This window comes from Rhinolophus ferrumequinum, chromosome 7 (genome assembly GCF_004115265.2).
Source record: "Rhinolophus ferrumequinum isolate MPI-CBG mRhiFer1 chromosome 7, mRhiFer1_v1.p, whole genome shotgun sequence".
Lineage (NCBI taxonomy): Eukaryota > Metazoa > Chordata > Mammalia > Chiroptera > Rhinolophidae > Rhinolophus > Rhinolophus ferrumequinum.
Genome location: NC_046290.1, coordinates 77,470,348 through 77,493,676, shown reverse-complemented (window position 1 = coordinate 77,493,676; position 23,329 = coordinate 77,470,348). Strand labels below are relative to the sequence as shown.

Below are 23,329 nucleotides of genomic sequence, written 5' to 3'. Positions count from 1 at the left end.
ATTCTCATTAAGTATTCCCTTTGACGTTGACAAATAGGAATAAATAGTGAGGTTCTTGACTAAAATACCAATGGAAGAAGTACAATTCTATTGAAAATATTTTTCAACAACAGCATTAAAATTTGCAACATTCCCCACAGGCTTACTCAGTAAACTAAAACTTTAAACTAATAGCATGTTTAACTAAGTAAATATATCTTAAGCTATTCCCACTTCCAAGGACAGAAAGCAATTCATGCTCTTTGATGTACGAACGTTTTCTAAGTATGGGAGGGTTTACCAATATAAAAATTGACCAATAGCAAGTTTCTAAATATCAAGACTACTAGTCTTAAAATTTCACAACTAAATCAACATAACCTAAATTGTTATATGTCAATAGCTTTGTTTGGGTGTATCTAGAAATACTATATATACCTTTGAAAAAGCATGAGGAGATTATTGTAAACCCCACCGTCACCATTTTTATATCATATTATATGCATGCAATTTCAATAAATATTCAGCCTAATTATTATTTTCAATATTCTAAATAATCCATGACCTTAAAAACAAATCCAATACTCGAATATAATTTCCTTTAGTCACTCAGCAAAATATTAAGCAATTTAAGGATTAGTACTTACATGTTTTTTAACCCTCATGACAGTAGACTCTATTCTCAGAAAAGCACTATCCAATGTCAAATTCAAGATAAGCATGGTGCTTAATGCTTCCTCCTCCAAATTTAGTATGTTTCTGTCAAAACTAATGTACAAATATTGCATAGAATTTCCTTGGAAGACCAAAACTTCTTGACAGAAAGCAAACAACCTCAGTGACCAAATGATAAAGGTTACATATCCAAATTTCAATAGTAAGATTACGGAAACAACCCCATCGTTAACACCTCCTGGAAAACCTTTACAATGGTAAAAATGCTAAGAATATTTAAGAGAGCAAAGGACAAATTATTGATGTAGAATATTGGCTGTTAAAACTTGTTTACATGGTTCAGTTCAAAATTTGTAATGTCGGAGTCCCAAAGTGCTTTAGAAATTCAAAAAGCAAAGTCCAAAACTCACCCAACAATAACACATTGGTTGAAAAGAGAGACTGGCATAATAAAGACTCAACAAATGATTATTTGAAATGAAACAAGAAAAGATGCAAACTCTCTGTAAAAAAGTAAATCCTCAAAGGCAAGGGAAGTAAAAGCAAAAATAAATGAATGAAAATACATCAAACTAAAAAGGTTGTGCACAGCAAAAGAAACCAACCATCAATAAAACAAAGAAGCAACCAATCAAATGGGAGAAGATGTTTGCAAACAACATCTCCGATAAGGGGCTAATATCCAAAATATATAAAGAAGTCATACAACTAAACAACAAAAAAGCCCAAACAATCCAATTTAAAAATGGGCAGAGGACCTGAACAGACACTTCTCCCAAGAAGACATACAAATGGCCAACAGACATATGAAGAAATGTTCAACTTCACTAGCTATTAGGGAAATTCAAATCAAAACCACAATGTGATACAACCTCACACCTGTTAGAATGGCTATTATCAACAAGACAAGTAATAACAAGGGTTGGAGAGGTTGTGGAGAAAAAGGAACCCTTATACATTGCTGGTGGGAAGGTAAATTAGTACAGCCACTATGGAAAACAGTATGGAGTTTCCTCAAAAAAGTAAGACCATATGACCCAGCAATCCCTCTTCTTGGTATTGCACCAAAAATCTGCAAATTTACCTGTAAAGATATATGTACCCCTATGTTCACTGCAGCATTACTTATGGTGGCCAAGACATGGAAAGCAAAAATGTCCTTTGATAGATGATTGGATAAAGAAACGTGATAGTGGAATGCTACTTGGCCATAAGAAAAGATGAAATACTGCCATTTGCAACAACATGGATGGATCTTGAGATTATCATGCTAAGTGAAACAAGTCAGACAGAAAAAGTTGAGAACCATATGACTTCACTCATATGTGGGATGTAAAACTGAAAGCAACAAAGGAACAAGACAAACAAAAACTCATAGACACAGACAACAGTTTAGTGGTTACCAGAGGGTAAGGGGGGAGGGGGAGGTAGAAGAGGGTAAAGGAGGAAAAGTATATGGTGATGGAAGGAGAACTGACTCTGGGTGGTGAACACACAATGTAACAAATAGATAATGTATTATAAAAATGTACACTTAAACCTATATAATTTTACTAACCAATGTCACCCCACTAAGTTTAATAAAGTTAAAAAAGTAAATCTAATCACTGTAGCAATAATATTTTGAGATGTTCCTTATTATTCTTTTCAGTTCTTTCAGAACCTGTACTTCAAGCACTATTGATTGGGGTGGTGGCATACTAAACAAAACTCTCACCAGACATAAACGCAGTCCAGAGTAAGGAAAAGAAAAATGATTTTTGCTTAAATACCCTGTAGACCTACAATGAATACCGATAGCACTGCTGTCAATTACAGTCCTTTACACATACAAGGTGTGATCAAACAATATGGTAAATGTTTAAATTAAAAAAAAATTCCAGTAAAAGACATATTGTCATTAATCCCCCTCAAAATACTCCCCCTTGCTTCAAACCCACTTATCCCATCATTCTTGCCACTTTCTAAAGCAGTTCTGGAAGTCCTCTTTCGTGAGTGTCTTTAGTTGCACTGTCGTGGCTGCCTCCATGTCCTGAATCAATTCAAAACATTTACCTTACATGGTCATTTTGACTGGGGAAGAGCCAGAAGTTGCACGGTGTGTCAGATCTGGTGGATAAGGTGGACGAGGACCTTATTCCTCATGGTGGAATGTTTTTATTTGACAAAAATAAAAACATTGGTAATGTTTTTATTTGACACCATAGTAATGTTTTTATTTGATAGGAATTTCCGTACCAGAAGGGATGTGTGACACAGAGCATTGTCATGATAGAAGATGAAATAAAGACACTCACGAAAGAGGACTTCCAGAACTGTTTCAGAAAGTGGCAAGAACGATGGGATAAGTGTGTTTGAAGTGAGGGGGAGGATTTTGAGGGGCATTAATGGCAGTCTGTCTTTTACTGTAATATTTTTTTAAATTTAAACATTCACCATATTGTTTGATCACAACTTGTATGTCTTGGCTGTTTACTACATCTTATATTTTCAGCACAGTTTTAATACCAACATTTTCCATTATCCAAATTACTCCCTTTGCTGACATTTCACAGTGCCTCACTTAACTCTTTTAAGTCACCAGGGTCCTAATTAGTGATGAGGAGATGCTGTCAGGTGATCTGCATACATGTCTGAAGGAGTTAATGGAGCTCACAAAGAGCCTTACTGCCAGCAGGAAGCCACACCCATGGTAAGCTTATAAGGGAAATGGTTACTTTGGTAAAAACTGTTAGCCATAATATTATAGTATTATACGTTAATACTAGTTTACAGACCTGAAACCTAACAGCCAAAACAAGCACTTAACGTCCTCAGATAGCCAATTTGCCCAAGGGAGAATTTGAACTAAGTCAGTTAAAAACAAAAAAGAAAAGAAAAGAAAAAAAGCTGTTCTTAATATACATCAAAGTGTTTATTTTTTAAAAAAATGATTACATACACATACATAGAGTCTAGATTAAGTGTTAATAAACTAATGAACATTGTTCAAATGTCCACCTTTTTTTTCTGTTCCCTCTCATAAGACATGTAAAAAAAAAAATCATAATTATTTCCCAAAGCCCAGAGAGGCTGGGCTCCAATTCCTTCCCTTCCACCCCAACAAACCTCAAAATAGCTAACAATAACCAGCAGCTGACACACCTTACTAGCCCTCACCACATGCTGGGCAGCCATTCTAAGTGCACTTTGTATTTACATATATATAGTATACTACAAACTGTATACTATATATACATTATATATATATATATATTACTATACATTGTATACTATAATACATATAGTGTCTATATACATTATATATGTGTACACATACACACACACACACACACACACACACAACTTAATTCTCATAACAATCCAACTCTATATTCTCCATTTTACAGACAAGGAAACTGAACTACACAGAGATTAACTTGCCCAAGGTCACACAGCTAATTAGTGGCAGAGCTGGGAACGAGCCCAGACAGACTGGCTCCAGAGACAGTGCACAAAGCCATGAGGCTATGCTGCAAAAAACAGTAAACAACCCAAAGAAGAGTTTGATTGCTCTTCTCAGCAGGAAAGTTCGTAGAGAAAAATGTCAGAAATTACGGTTTTCACAGCTTCCCATAATAAAATGGATTGGGGCCATTTGGGGACAAAGTTATTTTCCAAAACTGCTTTCACACTGTTTTAATATAAACTTTAACTGTTAAACAGGGATACTGTTTTACAAACCTTCTTAGCCAATCTTTAGAAACCAAGATCATGGAGGAACAGGAAGGTAGAGATTTCGGAGCAGCAAATTCCCAGATTTACAAAGTACTCGAAATACTAATTGGTACATAGGACCTAGATACTTCAGAAAATAACCACATCAGTTATTTAACTAAGTGGTTTGCAAGCACTTTTAAAATGACAGGTGTAATATCAATTTTTGGGAGGAAAATTTGACAAACTATCAATTTGTCTTAAATAACTTTACTTTAACTCAGTAAATTCTCATTTGGCAATTTATCCTTAGACGATCGTCATGGATGTTCACAAAAGTCCACCTGCAAGAGTATTCATTATGAAAGTGACTTTAAATGGTGCTTTCTAATTTTTCTAAAGTGTCCAAAAATAAGGGAAAGGATAGAACTGACTACATCTATATCATGGAAAAACAAGGGGGCTATTAAGAATGTTTAATGGTATAGGGAAATTAATAGAAAGTTACGCGAGAAGAATACCAAACTTCTTCATACTGATAGCAAATACCATGACCATCTATTTTATGTGAATACATCATAACATAAATGTTAATTGTCTTTGGGTGGTGAGATTAAACTAACATATTCTTTTTCTATGTTTTATAAATTTTCTAACATGAATAGTTATTAAATTTATAATATGGAGAGAAAAACAAAAATTTTAAGAGAAAAGGCTTTTGGTCATAAAGCCCATGTTATGATGCTTAAAATGATAAGCACATCAGACTTGTTTCTTTCTTGGATATCATTAATAGCTTATGAGATTGTCATTCACACAGAATATGTGGATTTCAGCAAAGGACTTGACAATTTGCATGATATTCTTATGAGAAATGTGGGCTGCCTGATAGTGAGGGATCACAGAATTGTTATTACTTGAAAGGCCGTATCAAGCATCATGAATGAGCAGACAGCAACAACCAAAAAAGTCCTACTGCTGAGTTCTGACTGTGGCTTAATCATGCTTTCAACGTGGGTTCCTGAGGGCCACTTTTCAAACTTGTGCCTAGCAAAAAACTAGGAAGATTAAATGTGTCAATGACAGGTGTGCACACTAGGTAAGCGCCACTAATATTGACCATGTTTCTGGAACAGAATTGAGCACGAATATGAAACCTTGGGTCTTGCTAATGCCATAGCCAGTCCATACATAGCTTTATCCAAAACTAAAAAGTGTTTGTCAAGTAAACATTGGAATTAGGGTTCAAACAATTCTGACAGGATAAAACACTGGTCTGAAACCAAGACATTATTTAACATGGTTAATAAATGTAAAGTCATACATTCAGTTCTATTACAATTTTCAAATGTTATTTGGCAACAGTTCCTGTGAAGCAATGACTAATAACAGTCAGTATCATGTAGCATTTTTGATGAAGGACGGTAACAACCCCACTGGCATATTTCAACTGAAAGTACTAGGTACATTTCTGACCTTCTTATTTAAAGAGGCAATTCAAGAACACAGAGTAAGTCCAGAAGAACATAATCAGGAATCTCCGAAGTCTCATCAGAAAGATTCAAAGAAATGGCGACTATGTAATTGGGAGGGCATTTAAAGGGACCTACTCAATGTTTAAATGTTTGCTCTTTTCATTCTGTGAAAGGGGAAATCAATTATACTGGAAATTACATTCTGTCTTCTGTCTCTACCACTTGAGTGAAGTTGCTCATCAAGGTCAGCAATGACCTTCAACTTGCCAAATCCAAAAGGCAGATCTCTACCCCATGTTAAGAGACTCCGCAGTATTCTGTACACAGCACTGTACCCTCCTTACAACACTCTCGTCTCCTTCTCAAGGACAATTCCTTCCTGTCATTTTTCCTAGTTCTTCCTTTACTCAACCTCTAGACAGCAGAGGTTGATGGACTGTTGACCTTTTCATCTTTCTATTCTCTCTCAGTAAATCTATCAATTCCTGTGGGTTTAAATAGTGTCTATGCTAATTACACCCAAATTTAAATTTTCACTACAGCCCTGTCCTCTGAACTCTAAATTCTCTTGTATAATCAGAAATATTTCAAAGGTATTATGCCAAAACAAATTTCTGATTCCACGTCCTACCCTTCAATTCGAGTCGTCCCCTCTCAGCACTGTACACTCAGTTACTTCAACCAGAACTCTGGGCATCACCTTTGCATAGTTCCTTGCCCTCACCTGCTACATCCAACCCACTAGGACATCCACTCTACCTCCAACATGGGTCTCAAATCAGACCACTTCCCCTCATCTCCACTGCTGCTACATAACCCCAGTGATCATCATCTTTCACTGTGACATGACCTGTCAAGAGCTTTCTAAGAGTCTCCAGACCGATCTCCTTCAGAGCATCAACAAAAGGTCTGCTTAAACAGTGAACTGGATCATGACTCTCTCACGCTTTAAACTCTTTAATGACTTCCCCACTGCACTTTGGAAACAAATCCAAAAATCCTTACACGTCCTAAAACCCTTCACTCTCAGAACACTGCATCCCGTCCCCTCCCATCCGTTACCATTCTCCCTGCTTGGGCCACGCTGCTTTGCTCTCGGGTGTTTAGGTGCAGTCAATTCCTTTCAGTTATCAGGCTTTTTCACACACAGGTTGTTTCCCATAGATTGTGCCGCAGCTGGCTACTTCTTCTCCTTTAAGTCTCAGTTTAAACGTCACTTCCTTAGAGAGTGCTCCTGTGATCATCCTGTCTGATGTGTACAACCTTCCATCCCCATTTATTTCCATTCAGCCCTTTATATCTCCTTCATGGCATTTATCAAAACTTCTAAGGATTTTGTTTCTTCACTTATTGTCCCTCTCCTTAACCCCACCTGCTTGGCATGTTCCAAGATGGAAAAGATCTTATTGCCTTATGCCCATTGTATTTGCAGAGCTCAAAAACTTTTAAAATGTTGACTATGGAAGGAGTAAAACTAAACATCACCCTAACATGTAGAAAATCTTCCTAAAAATAAGGGATGTCTGGCAATGCAAGAGCCAGCCTTGTACAAGTGAAGTAAACGGACAATCCTGGGAGCAGGGTTCAAGCAGCAAATGGATGACCTGACCACGTTCATCAAAGTTGACATAAACATAGCTCCCATGTTGGGTGGGAGACTGGGCCAGATAAAAATTCAGGTCTTTTCCATGCAGTTCCTAGTTTTTTAAACAGAATTCTTAGGGAGTTTTAGGTTGAAAAATATAATCCTAAAGTAGCAAACATCGTATTATTTCCTCATGTGCAGAAATTCTCCCTAAAATGGCCCCACAAAACCACTTTATACCCTGAGCAAAAATAACTCCCCAAAAGTTAAATCAGTGCAGGTTCTCTCTGTGCACCCTGCCAGATGTGGTTCGAGACAATGACAGCCCACAGTGTTCTTACTTCCAAGTTCTACAAAATGTGGCCCAGAAATAAGTTGGCAGATCAAGCAAACCCACCTGTGGTAAACCTAAAGTTCCACTCTTCATTCATTTGTGATGCTGCTCTGTAAACACACCGGGACTGCTTTATTTAGAGCCACATCCATTAATAATGCAGAGAGCTTTACACAGGCAAGCTGAGAAAATGAGTCCTGAGTGATTTCGTTACGACAGTGTATACACCAAGTCAAAGGGCCTGAGAGTCTCATTACAACTGATGTAGAAATTGCTGGCAATATAGATATCAGTGGTGGAGCAGACCACCACACAACAACGCAATTCAGGCAAGTTTTCCACCTCGCTATCTTTTGGAGGGTGGCAGTCAACTAGTAATTCTCATCGACTTCATAGACATAGCAGAGATCTAACTAACAACCAATCTAAGATGATTCCCTCTACTTTTTTAGCTTCCTTCATCTTCACCAACCTCCTCCAAATTTTTTAAAGTAAAAAAATTAAAATTTTTGGCAAATATTTGCTTCTGATGGAATCTTTACAATAATTATTCAATTTATCAGATTAGACAACGGACCACTAGATGTTACAAAATGTTGCAAATAAGCATATGAGGCTACAAACTTTGTCCGTAAATGATTTCCAGGATGGTAGTCAAGTTTTTAGACTTTTAAAAGCCAAAGACATTTAAAATTCCTTTTTACAATATCCAGTGTTAACAATGCTGTGGAGAACTAATGTGTGGGAAGCAGCGAATGTCAACTCTGAGAACATTTCTGAAGGATTGGTGGCCAACACCTTTCCATTTAAAATGCAAACTCCCTTTGGTTCAGCAATCTGACTACTGAATATTTACCATATGTATATATTCTAATGACTAGATTAAAATAAGTATACGAGTGTCCATTTTTAGTACTATTCATAATAGCAAATACCTAGACGACTCAAAGTGCTGATCAGTAAACCACAGGACATCCATAAAATGGGATAATATGCAGCTACTAAAAAAGAATGATAGAATGTGCTTATGAGGACAAACCTTCAAGATATAGTAAGAAATAAAAGCAAGGTGTGTATGTATCTAAGCACACCTAAGTATTCATTTTTGAAAATTCTGGAAGAATATATGAAAACTTAAAAGTAGTTACCTCTGAGAAACAGGGTTGACAGTATATAGAATGTGAGTACCACATTTATTTTAAACTCTTCTGTACCATTTATTTTTACTATGTGTATTTATTATTATCTTATTAATAAAAATAATAATTACGTGCAGTGTTTTCTGCTTGGGCTGGAAGGATCTACTTGCTCTCTGTAGAAGTGGGAAAATAAGTGTCCTTTCCCACAATGCAAACCACAGCACCTACTAAGCGGGTGCTTGGCCACCCCTCCCCAAACAGGCCAGGTGCCTTCAGAGGTTGCTAAGGCCCCTGGCCTTACTTACTCCTTCCTGGTTTGTGTGGCTTACGATGCCCGAGCAAAGAGAAATTTTAATGTCTGTTCTTCCAGTTTTATATCTACACTGTCCATCTCTGAAAAGCTACCTTGAAAGAAAATTGAGTAGTTTTTCCACTGCAAAAAGATACCCCAGAAAAAAAAAATCAGTGTTTCTTCTAATGCCATTTATTATACAATTACATTATTACAAAAACAAAATCAAACAAAAATGTTTTCAACTTTAAAGTACAGTACCCGCCATTCTTCCAAATCTCATGAGAACTAGAAAGATCAAGTGGGCTGTCCTTCCCAATCTAGAATCTTGTGTTAGCCTAGCTCTGAATACTAAACAACTCTTTTAACTAAAACTGCTTCCAAAGAGAAAATAGAGTACACTCAAGTTGAAAAGATGAAGTGAAAGCTACAAAATATTTTCATGTTGAAGATCTTAAAGAGTGTGTGAACTTGTTTTGTATTTATTCTGTCAAAGAAATACATCCAACCTCACAGAGGAGTGGTAAGGCAAACGAAAAGTCACTGGAAATCATACCTGTTTTTTTTCCTATTATTTGACTTGACATTTGAGGTGGGAGACTACTTACTTAGTTATCAAAGGACCTTTCCAAATTGTATAAAAGCAATCCCTTTTATAGTACTTTTCCTTTGTCAGAAGGTAGTGATACATAGGCATTTACTAAGTTTGTTTTTTTAAATTTATTTATACGTCATTCTTTTTTTTTTTTTTTTTTTTTGGCTTCACTGATGGATGTACAAAGTAAGGCCAAGTGTCTATTTGAAAAAGTCTAATATCTACTTAGTTGAAAAATTGCTTCCACTTAATCTGATTTTATATAAGCATTCTGACAAAAAAAGAAATAGTGAATTCATTTTTGGTTGGAGGGGTGTAAAGTAATTAGTGCAATGAACAAGCTATAGTCTGATGCATTGAGCTGTCTGTGGTACTGAAAAATGACATCAAAGCTGAAATGTACTGAGCTCTGTTCTTACAAAGCCATCACACTATTTTAATTCAAGCACTTCCGTCCATGACTCACCTGAACCATCTTATTTTGCCAGAGTGTGTATAAACATTTTGCAAAAGGTCACAGTGACTTGCTTTCCAAGGTTCTCCATGGAAATGTCAGGGCCTCCCCATGCAGCGTTAATCAATTCAGGTACACAAGGGAGCCAGAACACTGGCTATGGCACTAACTTCTCCTGAATGCAGTGAGAAATCATAACATGTACCAGAAACCCACACTAGTCAGTTCTTGCTATCTAATTGTCATACTGATATGATAAAAATAAAGAGAAACTGTCATTTTAGACTACATGCTACATCCAAGGACATGCTCTGAATGGCAGCGTAACTCTTGCATTTAGTTCTTAATTCAAAACTAATCAATATATTTGGAATTCTTAATAGTAAACTGAGAAGGCCTATTTACTTAAAACTTAAGAAAAAATTACACCTATAGAAGTGACATCAATAAGTAAAAAGGGGCACAATTCATCATGTTCCACACACAGATACACAAGCCTGCACACCTGGTTTCACTGAGCGTCAGAGTGAAATATTTTGGCAGCACCATTTGCTCTATTCTTGGGATAAATTAGAACATTCCTACTTTTCTTCTAGTTCCCGACTTCTAGCTCAGAGTCTCCGCATTTATTTTGTCCTTTTCCATTTTATATATACTTTTGAAAAAGCATCTCAGATACGAATTTAGAGCATCAGCTTGAGGAAGAAATCCCTCTAGACAAAATACTGAGAGTAAAGGCCATATCCAAAACAACTAAATGATATTACCCAAGCATCTATTTTGAAGTTATATTAAGTGTGGTTGAACAGAAACCACACATCATATATAATAAACCCAGTTTTAAAAATCTAACATTCTGTGGTGTTCATATTACCCTAGCAGAGGAAAAGTTAGCTGTGCTTATTTGTCTTAAAGGAACAATCCATGTTCTCATTTTTCTCACCTAGGCTATACATACTCTAATCAATATATCTATGCCTTTGTGTAACAGAAAATGTTCTCAAAATTAGCTAATGAGTGGAATTCTTTCAAGTGTGACATAACCTATAAAAATATGATTTCTTTTATTTTTATCAGTTTCTATAAGTTTCAAGAGTTCTAGTGTGGTATCAAATATAATTAACATTTGGCAGCTCCTCTCAGACTCCTATAAGTTATTTCAAAAACTATCCCAATAATTTTTAAAAAGCCAGTGTTTTTAGGAAGACACTTTGCTCTTGATGATAATACCATCAAATGTCCTCCCCCATTAATGCCTGTATAGCTAGCTGTGTGCTACTCAGAAGGAATAAGTAATAATACAAAAACTGATGTTTAAAGAAAACAAACCAACAGCAAGGTCTCTTTCCAGGGTGGATTAAGTAAAATCACTCTGATCTCCAAGCAAAACAAAACAAAAAGTCAGTTACTTGATTTTTAAAAATAGCTAAGAAGACTTCAGAATCATCTTTTAAGTTTAACCCTATTCATATACCAAACTTTTAGATTTACAGGGAAACCACAAAGAAATGTCCATATTTAAAAGCTGCTACCAAGCAGTAGCAGAGTGGAGAGGAAGCATCCTGGACTGGAAGCTAGGACAGGGCCTGGTGATATTCGGCATGGTTTAGCTGTCTAGCTGTGTGATCCTGTAGGATGCTGACCTCTCCTCTTCTGACTTTAAGTTCCTCATCTGTAAATTGAGTCAAAGGACCCTTAGACTATTTTGTTCCTCCTAGCTCTAAGTATCTATTCTTCAAGTCCAAGTGAGAAGATACACTCATGATGTTTAAGTTACATTTTAGTATCCCTTTAAAATGCTTGAAAGAATCTCACAAGTCCACAATCATTAATACAGAATTAAAGATGGGCTTATGCAAATTATTAAATTTTATAGAGTTCAAATTGTGTTTGTCTGGTTTTGCCAGTGCAGTTTTGTTACTTACCTCGACATATTCTCACTCTTTCTAATTCTCATTCTCTAAACTCATTCCTTCAAAATCACAATTTTCAAAGTTTTTGCAAATTTGAAAGCAAGGTGAAGTAACTTCTCCTTACTCATTTGGGGTCATGTGCATTTTAATTTTATTTGGGCAACAGTTAAAATTGGTGTCTTCCATATTTAGTATGTGTTTGCTAATTAGTAACTTAAAATTAACTTAACTTATAATTAATGCTAAATTCCTTAAATGGCAAGTTTCTATACAATGTTTTAAATTCAAAGGCCAGTCCTAAAGGAAAGCGGGTTAAATGTGTAGGTTTAATAGTTCCACCAGATTTCTAACAACTACTCCAATAAATGAGAAAATACATATTAATGTAAATTCTAAACTGGAAAATCCCAACTGCTCTTAATTTTTGAAACCTCTATTTTAACTCACAAACATTAATATTTCTTTGACTTAAGCTACAGCAAAGTAAACAACTCAAAAGATGATCCATGAATTTTATACAGAGGATTCTGAAACTGTCAGTAACAGCGAAATCTAACAATAGAGCTCCTGGTTGCTTTAAAACATTTTCCTAACAAGACCTCTCACGAGGGCAATGGTCTTTGTTCATAAATGACATTTTAAAAAAATGATGTAATGATTACAGCTAAGAATCTACCCAACTACTGTACAGACAGACTTTGTATTCAAAACATACAAGTTTTTTTTTTAACGATGGGTGGATATATTATAGAAAGTGTGAGAGCTTTTCTCATGGCTTATTTATATACATTAGCTAGGAATATGAGTCTATTTTCTTCTCTAAGCTACATTATGGAAGATGATGTATGTGGACACAATCTTCCATCCTGAGGCACCCACTAGGAAGAGGTGGTATCAAACAGGAATACACATTTACTCGACAGATTAAGGCTAGTGCATAACTGGCCTGAAACAAATGCATTTGGAGAAGTGTATCTACCTGAAAGAAGAGAAAGGAAGAGCTGAAGGATTTAATAAATACACCCCAGAAACTCCTGCATGTTTACATGCTGCACTGGTTTGTTTTTACGTCTTGAAAGAACAGGTCAGGTGCTAACATAAGATTACAGCATGTGTCTTCTGTAACCTCAAGCAAGGACAGGAGGGCTTGGAAAGGAGTCTGCTGCCTTGAGCTTTTCCAAGCTGGCGGCACGGTTTTGGGTCATTCATAAACAGCAGAATCTTAGTTACCTGTATTTCCCTGGCATGGTACACGATGATCAGACCGAGCAGAATGATCGTGGAGAGACTGATAAGGCATTTCAGAGCTAAGGAATACAGCGACGCCTGCAACAGTCAGACAAAGGCACTCTTAAGAAGCACTTTTAACCACCTTCCACACCCCCCCTCCCGGGGGGCGGGTCAGTCAGTGCCCCAGCAAGTGGACTTGAACTCCCAGCGTGAGGGGTGTGGGGTGCTGTCTTGGCTCTGTGGTCTGTCAGATCACTTAGCCTCAAAGGAAAGTAAGAGGAGAGCGAGGAAGGCGGATGGCCACGCAGCGGGGTCGCGCTATCGCAGACCCAAGCGCAGCTCCTGGCTCTGGAAACCGGAGAGGAAGTTATTCCTGAGTTTAAGCGATTCAGGTGGAAAGGGGCCTCCTAAATCATGAGCACCTGAAGAGGAACAGAGCATGCTTTCCCCATCTGGAACCACTTATTTAACGTGCCCAAATGCGATCGGCACTCACTGCCTCCAGAACTTTGCGCGCGGAAAGGCTTCCTCTCCGGAGTTCCCTCACCGACTGCGGATGCGCGTCTGAGCCACGCTTGCTGTCCCAGCAGGTACTCCCAATAGTCGGAGGGAAACTCGCAACTAGCAGGCAAGGAGTTCCCCCAGTTCCCATCCCAACCACTCTGCGGCCCCGGGAAAGTGGGCAGGGGTTCGAGCGCGTACCTTGTCGTAGGCGCCCCACGACAGCTCGGTCTCAATGACCATGACCACGATGCCGAACATGCCGAAGATGAGCGCGTAGTCGCTGAGCCGCTTGCGCTTCTCGAACAGGGCGCGCCGGTGGCCCAGTTTGTAGCCGATGTTCTGGTTCTTCTTTTTGCTGGACTTGGTGCCACTGCTGCTGCCGTGCCCGCTGCCGCTGCCTCCGCCGCCGCCGCCTCCAGTGCTGCCTCCGCCACCGGCTCCGTAGAGCGCCAGGTTATTGGAGTTGTTGTGCTCCGGCTTAGACACCACGATCTCCGGGGCTGAGGACGAAGCGGCGGCTGCTGCAGACGGGGAGGACGCGCAGCCACCTCCTCCGACGGACGCGGGGGGCTGTAAGGGCTGCGCCTCTGAGTCCATCTCGTGCAGGTTTCGGCGGGACGCGCTCAAGTTGCTCAGCGGCCGCATAACGCCCCCGTTGTACCTGCAGCTGCTCATGGCTATTTCGGTGAAGGGGTTGCTCTCGCGGCGTGCCTGGGGCTGGTGATGCTGGTGGTGCGTCGGGTGCGGGTGGTGATGGTGGTGCGAGAGCGAGGGCCCAGAGCCCAGACTTCCGAGGCTGCCCGTGGGGCTGGCGGCGGGCTGCAGGCTGTGGCACTGGTGGTACTGGGAGGCGGACGCCGGCTGCTGCGCGTACTGCTGCCGGAGCGCACTGGCATGGCTGGACGGCGTCAGCTCACTCACATTGAGCTGGCTGCCCCGGCGCGACGAGCAGCAGCAACAGCACGACGAGCCCGAAAGTGGCGAGGAGGTGCGGGTCCGGAAGGCGCCGCCGGGCGAGGAGGTGCGGAGCAGCAGGGACAGGTTATCCCCCGCCCCCGCCACGGGGGCACCGGAGGAGGCGCAGCTGTTGCACCGGAGGCATGGGCTGCTGCCGCCGCTGCCCGGCTGCTGGTGCGCCAGGTGCGGGTGGTGGTGAGGGTGCGGGAGGGGCGCGAAGGGCGGGCACGGCTTGTCCTGGCTCTGTTGCTGCTGCTGGCAATGCAGGTGTGAAGAGCGCGGCGGCGGTGGCTGCTCTGAGAAGAAGCCGCGCTGGAACTGCAATGGGGTTTCCATGTCAGGGCTGTTAAAGCTGCAGGGAGACCAGGCGGTGGTGCACCCTGCGCAATGCGTTATGGTCGGGAGCGGGGACTCCTGCTGCTGGTGCGAGGAAGGGCCCATGCCGGCTCCGGTAGAATCCAGGCGGCGAGTCCGATTGGTTGGGCGCACCAAAACAATGGGCATGACATCACCTGCAGGGACCAAGACGGAGTTTGCGGCGCGCACGGCTTAGGGGAGCATGTGTGTGAGAGAGGGAAAGATGGGGAGGAGGATCTGCAGGGTGAAAACCCTGTGGTGCGCAGGCTAGGTCAGGATGAGGGCGGGGGTCCACCTACTGACTGGCAGCACCCGGGACCACTACCAAGGGTGGGGAGCCCCCCAGCAGTGCAGTCAGACTGCACAGGGAGGGGAAAAGAAAGGAGCGTCTCTCCCTCCAGTGCAGCGCCTCCCTCTTCCACCTCTCAATTAGTGCCGGACGCACAGTCTAGATCCCCTGCGCTGGGTACTGCAGCGTGTTTGGCCGCCCCAGCAATGGGGAAGGCACCGGGACAGCGCGCAACCCGGGCCACTCCTCCTCCCGCATGCACGCCTGGTAGGGCTGCAGAAAAGGCAATCCCCTCGCCCCACGCCCACCTCTCCTAATCGTCTTGTGGAGTGGGCTGCGGGCTGCCGAATAACTGCGGGGGACACACCCGCTTTGGAGAGAAAAAGTTTGGCGACTGGCTACAATAGTCCAGCAGGGCTATGGTAGAACCCCGGGGCCTGAGCCCAGGTTTTGCCGCTGGGAGATTAGAGTGGGATCTTCCCCCGCCGCTCCGCGGGAGCCGCGGACCCGGGAATGGCTGCGCGGAGCTCTCGCCCCAGAGCGCTGTGGCTTGGGTAGGGTTAACCGCCTTGGCACCCAGGCTGGGGGAGGGTGGGGGCGGGGCCGGAGAAGGGGATCCCCGCCATCCTCGGGAGGAGCCGGCGAGGGCTTCCCGGGTCCCCCTGGCGGGGGCGGAGGGCTTTCCCTGCTACCGCCCGCTCACATTTGCGCCTTCTGCGGAACATGAGGGGCTGGCGCCCCTGGCCGCCGGGTCCCCGGCTCCTGCGCTCAGGCCCTCTGGCCGCCCCAGTGGGTGTGTCTGTCCGTAGGCTTCTCTGGCAGTGGAGAAGCAGCTTGCTCGAGGGTCGGGGGCCTGTTAAGCGACAGCCGGCAGCCAGCTCCTCTTCTGTTCGTCTTTCTCCTCCCCACCTGCATTACAGACACAAAGCAAAGGCGGGTCACAGATGCACAAACACTGAGCATCTTCTTTGCCCCATTCTGACTGTGGCGGCTGGTGGGAGAGGGGCATGGCGCGGGCTGATTCTCACACCCATAGTCACACCCTGGCTGGAAAATACTAATAATGCTAATAAATGAATAATAGCTGCCCCGAGGACAGTGCTGGATTTTTGCTAGAGTTAGGCATAATAATTATTGTACTCTTTAATAAACCAATTAAAATTGCATTTTGTGTTTCACAAATTTCCTGTGATATGTTCTTTTAAGAGATGTACCAACACAAAGAGGTCGCGGATCCTTTCAAGGGTTCTTTGTTACTGCTCCATCATAAATCTTCATCGTTTGTATTTCTTTGTAAATTGAAATCCCCATCTCACCAAACGACAATGAAAGAAATCGGCCTTTTGAGTATTTGTTTCCATTGTAAGTTGTGATTTTAAAGCACGATATTTATGACAGAGAGTGTTATAAGGAATTAGATAGACCAAGAAATTAAGAGTGAAATTGGATCACTCTCATTAGGTAATTGGAATTCTCATCTGGATCCAATTTCCTGATATTCTACTCGGCAGCTGCCCTAAAGTTGCTTACCAGGTACCCATTCCTAAGAGTGTGTGTGTGTGTTTTCAATGCCATGGAGTGAATAATTCATTTTAGGGTATCCTTTGGACACGGATTAAACAATTTTAATGTTTTCTACATGCAAGTAAACAGATCCAGAAGGAAAAAAAAAAGAGTTGCTTATAGTACCATAGCAAGCTGACGTAATAAATAATGTCAAAACTTGCATTTCTCAAAAGTCTTGGTCAAGAATAGAGTTTGAATGGCTGAAAATTTGAGACAGTATTTTACTTTTATAATCTATGATGACTTTTGGCAATTCAAGGAAACTTGTTTAAAATTATGAAGCTCATTGAATCTTTGGGGTGGCTGAGTAGATATTTCATGTATTGTGTGGTGAGCAAGACTATTAAAAACAATTCTAATGAGTAATTTGGGATTACAGTGAAAGCTTCCAAATTAAGTTATTTACCTGCTGTGAAACAAAATCCAACGCAAAATGCATCACATTTATTTTCACTTTATAACAAATTATACAGCCTTCTTCTACTTGCTCTATGAAGCTGATTGAGTTAAAATGTTTATGCTTACAAATCTAAATACTTCAAAGAAGTGGTAACATGAAAATTAATTAAGCTTTCATAAATTGAGATGAAAGATTACACAGACCACCCCTCCCAAATATCACAACAATTGTTACCAGTATTACATTAGGTATAAGGTTCTAGAGTTACTAAAATATCTCAAGAAAAGTAATGGCTGCATCCTCTGTATCAAATTGACTTTCTCAAATTGCAAATTCAAGGCTTCCAATAGAGAGGTTCCATAAGCAAAGTAACAGGGGATACATATTGTATCTTTTGCCATGTATATCGCTGTGCCTTAGTATGGGATTAGGTCAGTGCCACTACTCATGAAGAAACAAAGAGTGTTTACTGAGATTTATGGCAACGATGTATGGAGTTCCCACTGCTCACAAAGGGGGCTCCGGGGAGGATGGGATTCACAAGGTAAGAACGAAATGGAGACTTGTACCACAGCATGAGGAACTGTGAGACTATCAAAACTCAGATGAACAATGCTTCCGCCTCGTCAGTATCTTGAAAATGCTCATGAAATAATACAATAATGTGAAACCAACTGTGACTAGAGAGAGAATAGCAAGTCAATCAGCTATTCATCGTCTTTCTGTTTTAAGGAATCATCTGATCACACACACACACACACACAAATCATCTGGTTAATAAATGTCTGTATTTGGAGTGTGATAATCCTTTATTAGTATAATGATGCAAAAGCACAAGATACCCCAACAATTTTGTTTCATTTTTTTGTCTGAATCCTAATTTTATGGTTTGGGTCATCTAACACGACTGGGTTATGACAGGGGTACATTTAAGAAGTTCTTATTTTTGTCATTCCTCTTTTCTTTATAAAATTAACAAAGGAATTTTGAGCTTATACATAAACTTTAAAAACATGTATACCATAATTTTGCTTTTTTCCACATATACCGTGTTTCCCTGAAAATAAGACCGGGTCTTATACGAAATTTTTGCTCCAAAAGATGCATTAGGATGTATTTTCGGGCATGCCTTATTTTTCTCATGTACAACAATCTACATTTATTCAAATACAGTCATGTCATCTTCTTCTGGAACATCGTCATAACGTACTAAATGCATCCGTCTGGCTGACAATCTTAACTGGGGCTTATTTTTGGGGTAGGTCTTATTTTTCTGGGAAACACGGTAGGATTGTAGAGACATATAACAAGTTAAGCAATTAAAGCAACAGAAAACATTCTTCCATGTGGACAGTCCTTTGCAGGACTTATATTTGTGACAGTGGGGAGGGAAGGAGAGAGGGAGGGAATGAAGAAAGTTTGAAGGAGAGGCCACAAAACAAGGGCCTGCATCCTCCAGTGATAAGTTTTTGGAAAATTACATTTGCTTCTGTTTCTGCCAGTAAGATATATAAGTGCTGGAATTTCTCTGGTTTAACACCAGAGGTCCTACTCATCCACAAAATGAATTTAAAAAGAATCAAAATTAAATACCTTTATTTCTACCAATAGCATTTTTTCTTATAGACTAAAATGATAACTTTCCTATATTTGTTGTATTTCAAACTTGTGAACATGCAAATACACAAAACATCCCCCACCCCACTCCCTCCATCCCTCTCCACCTTGCCCCGCAACACAACATATACACACACCTAACAATGTTCTTAGAAGAATGATTTTCCTAGACCAAACAGGCTTGGGAAAAAGCTACAGTTGTTTGCACTCGGATCCTTTCTTTTATTCAGATTTATATTATGCCATTGTTTATAATTCTCTCTCTCTCTCTCTCTCTCTCTCTCTCTCTCTCTCTCTCTCATAAGAATTATTTGTGCTATCTTTTTTGTTCCTTAAAAAGCAGGACTCTCTTGAATTAGATGATTTGGGTCTATTTCCAAAGGCAGCCAGAGTAGTTGGAGCAGGGGTCCAGGGCATCTGTTTCTCATATTACATTTATAAAGTAAATGTCTTCCTGCGATTTTCTTTTTTTCTTTGGCCAGGTGAATACATTATTTGGTGCCAAACACAGAGGTTGTGTGTGGCACAGCCTCTCTGGACAAAGATTGCTTAGCAGTAAATGCAAATGGGAATCAGAGTACCATCAGAGTTGTTTTCTTAGTACAGTATCAATTCCATGTTTCCTGAAACATAACAATTAAAAGTCTATAAAACCACTGTTATTCTTAAACCACATATTGCTCTTGCTTCATACAAAACACACTACATTTAAAGAAAACATTAGAATAATAATTACATGTATTCTTTATACTTCTGCATTATGATTAGAAAGTATCAAGACCTAAATGAGATTATTGATGATATTCTTGTTAATTTTTAGCAATACCACTATTATTCAGAGACTGTTATGTTGGGGCCTGTTCATTAACTTCATTAACTTTCCAAATGTTTTCTGTACTACCATTTCTCAGCTAATTAGCATATCTATAAAAGTTTCAGCAATGCTAGCAAAAAAGGTAGAAATTATACTAGTTTTGCTGCTAGAATTGAACTGTTGCATAATTGAATAGTTGACTAGGTTGAAATTATTGACCATGATAAGTCTTTTAAAAATATCTGTGGATTTCATAAATATCTCCCGGCAGCTAGAAACACACATCCAAATCTAGAAAGTCATAAAAAAAGAAGAAGAAGAGGAAGAGGAAGAGGAAGAGGAAGAGGAAGAGGAAGAGGAAGAAGAAGAAGAAGAAGAAGAAGAAGAAGAAGAAGAAGAAGAAGAAGAAGAAAAACTTAGTGGACAGCATATTCTGGCTCATAAAGCAGCTTCTCATGTGTAATTTTATTTGCATCTCATAAGAACCCTTATGGAAGGTAGGAAAAGTTTAAATATCGTCTTCGTTTTACAGGTAAGGATAATGCTTGAGATGCAGTGCCTGGGCTACCCCAGGTCACATAACTAGTGAGTAGCAACAAGAAGCCAGACTTGAAATCCAGTCTTCTGATTCTGTCTGGTGAGTCTGTGTACCATTCTCCTAGCCTTTCCTCCACAGCAGAAGAATGACCTACTGACTCCATCTACTCATATAGGCTTGTACCCCACTAGTAGTCCAGGATGGACTGCGGTGGCTTATCATTACAATTCTCTGCCTTTGAATTGCCTCACAGACTTTCCCGCACTGGCTTGATTGGGATTCTATGATCCTTAACCTTTGTCCTCTTGTCAACTTCATTTGATTAATAGAATAATTTATAAGGATCTAACACAAGTGTGAATGAAATGGCAGTACCGCAATCATGCAGGTCCAAGGTGCCTAATTAAAAAGTATTAAAGAAAATACAAATCTTGATTAACACAGTTTTCTGCCTACTTTGCTGGCAGTCTTAATTTTGGCAACATTCATAGTAAAAGCTAAAGCCCAATGAAGTGTACTTATTGACACTCACTATGCCCATTTTGTCTTTTTACGTACTAAGGGAGAAGGAACAGACTCAAGCTCCTTGCCCTGTGGCTTAGAGGAACTTGTCTGCAGTACTTCAGCGGTCCAGCCTGACTCTTCAGTTCCTCTGTGCTCAGGCAGAGGTGTCTTCTCATTGTTTCTCCCTTTATGCCAAAGAGTAGGTGACCCAGAGTAAGGAAGCCAGGCTCTGTTCCCCAAGGAGAGAGAAACCCCTGTGTCTCACAGCTGGAATCAAGAGTTAACAAAAATGAGACCATAGATATGCAAAACCATTCCTAAATTCTGAGATCAAATCTACCACTTGGTGATCCCAAAACTTCCATGGTTGCTCAGTATATGGTTGCTCATAATGAGGCCACAGAAGTTCTCAAAGGGTTATTTTCCCTCTGAATACAATGTATTTTCCCATCATTTTCTTCTCTGTTATAGGATTAGGGCACACAATGCATTATCTCTTTTCCTGTGAATTCCATTCTCATGTGTTATTCTTCAACCCTCAATGTTTTCCTTTTTATTTTTCAATCTCTTGGCAAACAAGCTCAGGGAATCGATGACCTTTTGTCTATCTTTAGATTGTTGTCTCCCTATCTGGAACTATTTGTAAACCCCCATCCCCAAATAATGTCTTAGGGCAAGGAGAGAGTTGATACCCACTCATATAAAGAAAAAGAACCACATTTTTCTAACTTGAATTAAACATAACAATGTCATCAGCAACAAAAAACTTCAAGTGCTAATAAATCTTCAAGGTTTGCATATTTATCCTCATCTAATACACCAGGTTTTTCTTTAAAATGACTTTTATTCATTGTTGTTGCTGTTGTATTTTATGGCTGTAAAATTCAGTAGCACTCTTTCTCTACTGTTTTAATTATTAACATACAATAATTATCCATATGATACAAAATGATATAGATGATGGAATATATCAAGAAAAACACAACAGATATATTGTACACAAATATGATGACAAAACTCACTATTTGACACAGCGCTTTGCCCTCACTACTTAGGATGAATACTTCTCAAAATGTTGTCATTAATTAACACTATTGGATACTGTCATTCGTAATTCAAGTTCTCTTAACAAGGGGTATTTCTAGACTCGTATAACTGAAAAGATCATAATTAGGGAAGACTTCAACGCTGTTTGATTCAGAGGTAAAGACATCATCAGGGTTCCAGAATTTTCTCAAGATATTTTCCTGTCATTGTCCTCCTTCATATATACTGGCTTAATCCTCGGGTTATTTTACCCTCTGATAGGAAAAATGGCTGTAGAAGTTCTAGGCTTCATTTGCACACCCACATCATTCAGAGGGAAGCAGATATCCTCTGTTCCAACATTCCAAACAACTCTCTTGACTTATCTAGGAACCAGCATAGTTCACATACTCAGCCCTAAACCATACTTAAAGAATGGTTAAAGGGAGGTGTGATGGCAATGACTTAAAAGAATCAAATGGAAAATCTGGAGTTGAAAGTATAATAACCAAAAAGAAAAATTCACTAGCGGGGCTCAGTAGTAGATTTGAGCTGGAAGGAAAACAAATCATTGACTTTCAGGACATCACAAGAAAACTACAGACTGATATTATTTCTGAATGTACCATGTTTCCCCCAAAATAAGACCTAATCGGAAAATAAGCCCTAGTAGATTTTTCAGGATGACATCCCTTGAACATAAGCCCTAATGCATCTTTTAGAGCACCACTTAATATAAGACCCCATCTTATTTTCGGGAAAACACGATAGATACCAAAATCCTCAACAAAATATAATCAAACTGAATACAGCAACACATAAAAATTATTATATAGATACTATGACAAAGTGGGGTTTATCATAGGAATGTAAGGTTAGTTTACCATCTAAAAATCAATTTGTATAATGCAGCAGGTCAACAGAATCAAGGACAAAAACTATAAGATATAATCATCTCAATAGACAGAAAAAAAAATCTGACAAAATTCAAAGGGCTTTCATGATAAACACAGCCAACAAACTAGAAATAGAAGGGTTTTTTTCTCAACCCAATATAAAGCATCTACAAAAAATTAATTGCTATTATTATAGTTACTGATGAAAGGCTATATGCTTTCCTCCTAAGATCAGAAACAAGACAATATCTGTTCTTTTAGCTTCTATTAAGTATTGTACTGGAAGTTCTAGTCAGTGCGATTAGACAAGCAAAATAAATAACAAACATCCAGATGGAAAGGATGAAGAAAAACTATCTCTATTTACAGATGATATGATTTGGTATTTAGAAAATTCTGAAGGACCCACTAAAATATTATTAGTACTGATAAGTTCAGCAGATTTCTGCATAGAAGATTAATATTTAAAGACCAGCTGTATTAGCAACAAGCAA

General features: G+C 39.8%; 1 protein-coding gene across 2 annotated transcripts in view; it reads right to left on the bottom strand.

Moving 5' to 3' along the window:
- Window positions 1–23,329, bottom strand: part of KCNN2 (potassium calcium-activated channel subfamily N member 2) — a 375,548-nt gene that overhangs the window by 130,324 nt on the left and 221,895 nt on the right. Inside the window, exons 4-6 of one of the 2 annotated variants that reach the window (XM_033111136.1) lie at window positions 16,178–16,383; window positions 14,070–15,340; window positions 13,368–13,463 (exon numbers count right to left, since the gene is read on the bottom strand). In XM_033111136.1, coding sequence (XP_032967027.1) covers window positions 13,368–13,463; window positions 14,070–15,340; window positions 16,178–16,199 — 1,389 coding nt within the window. In that variant the 5' untranslated portion in view covers window positions 16,200–16,383. Of the gene's footprint in view, window positions 1–13,367; window positions 13,464–14,069; window positions 15,341–16,177; window positions 16,384–23,329 lie in introns of those variants that run through there. The other variant, XM_033111137.1, reaches the window with a different exon arrangement.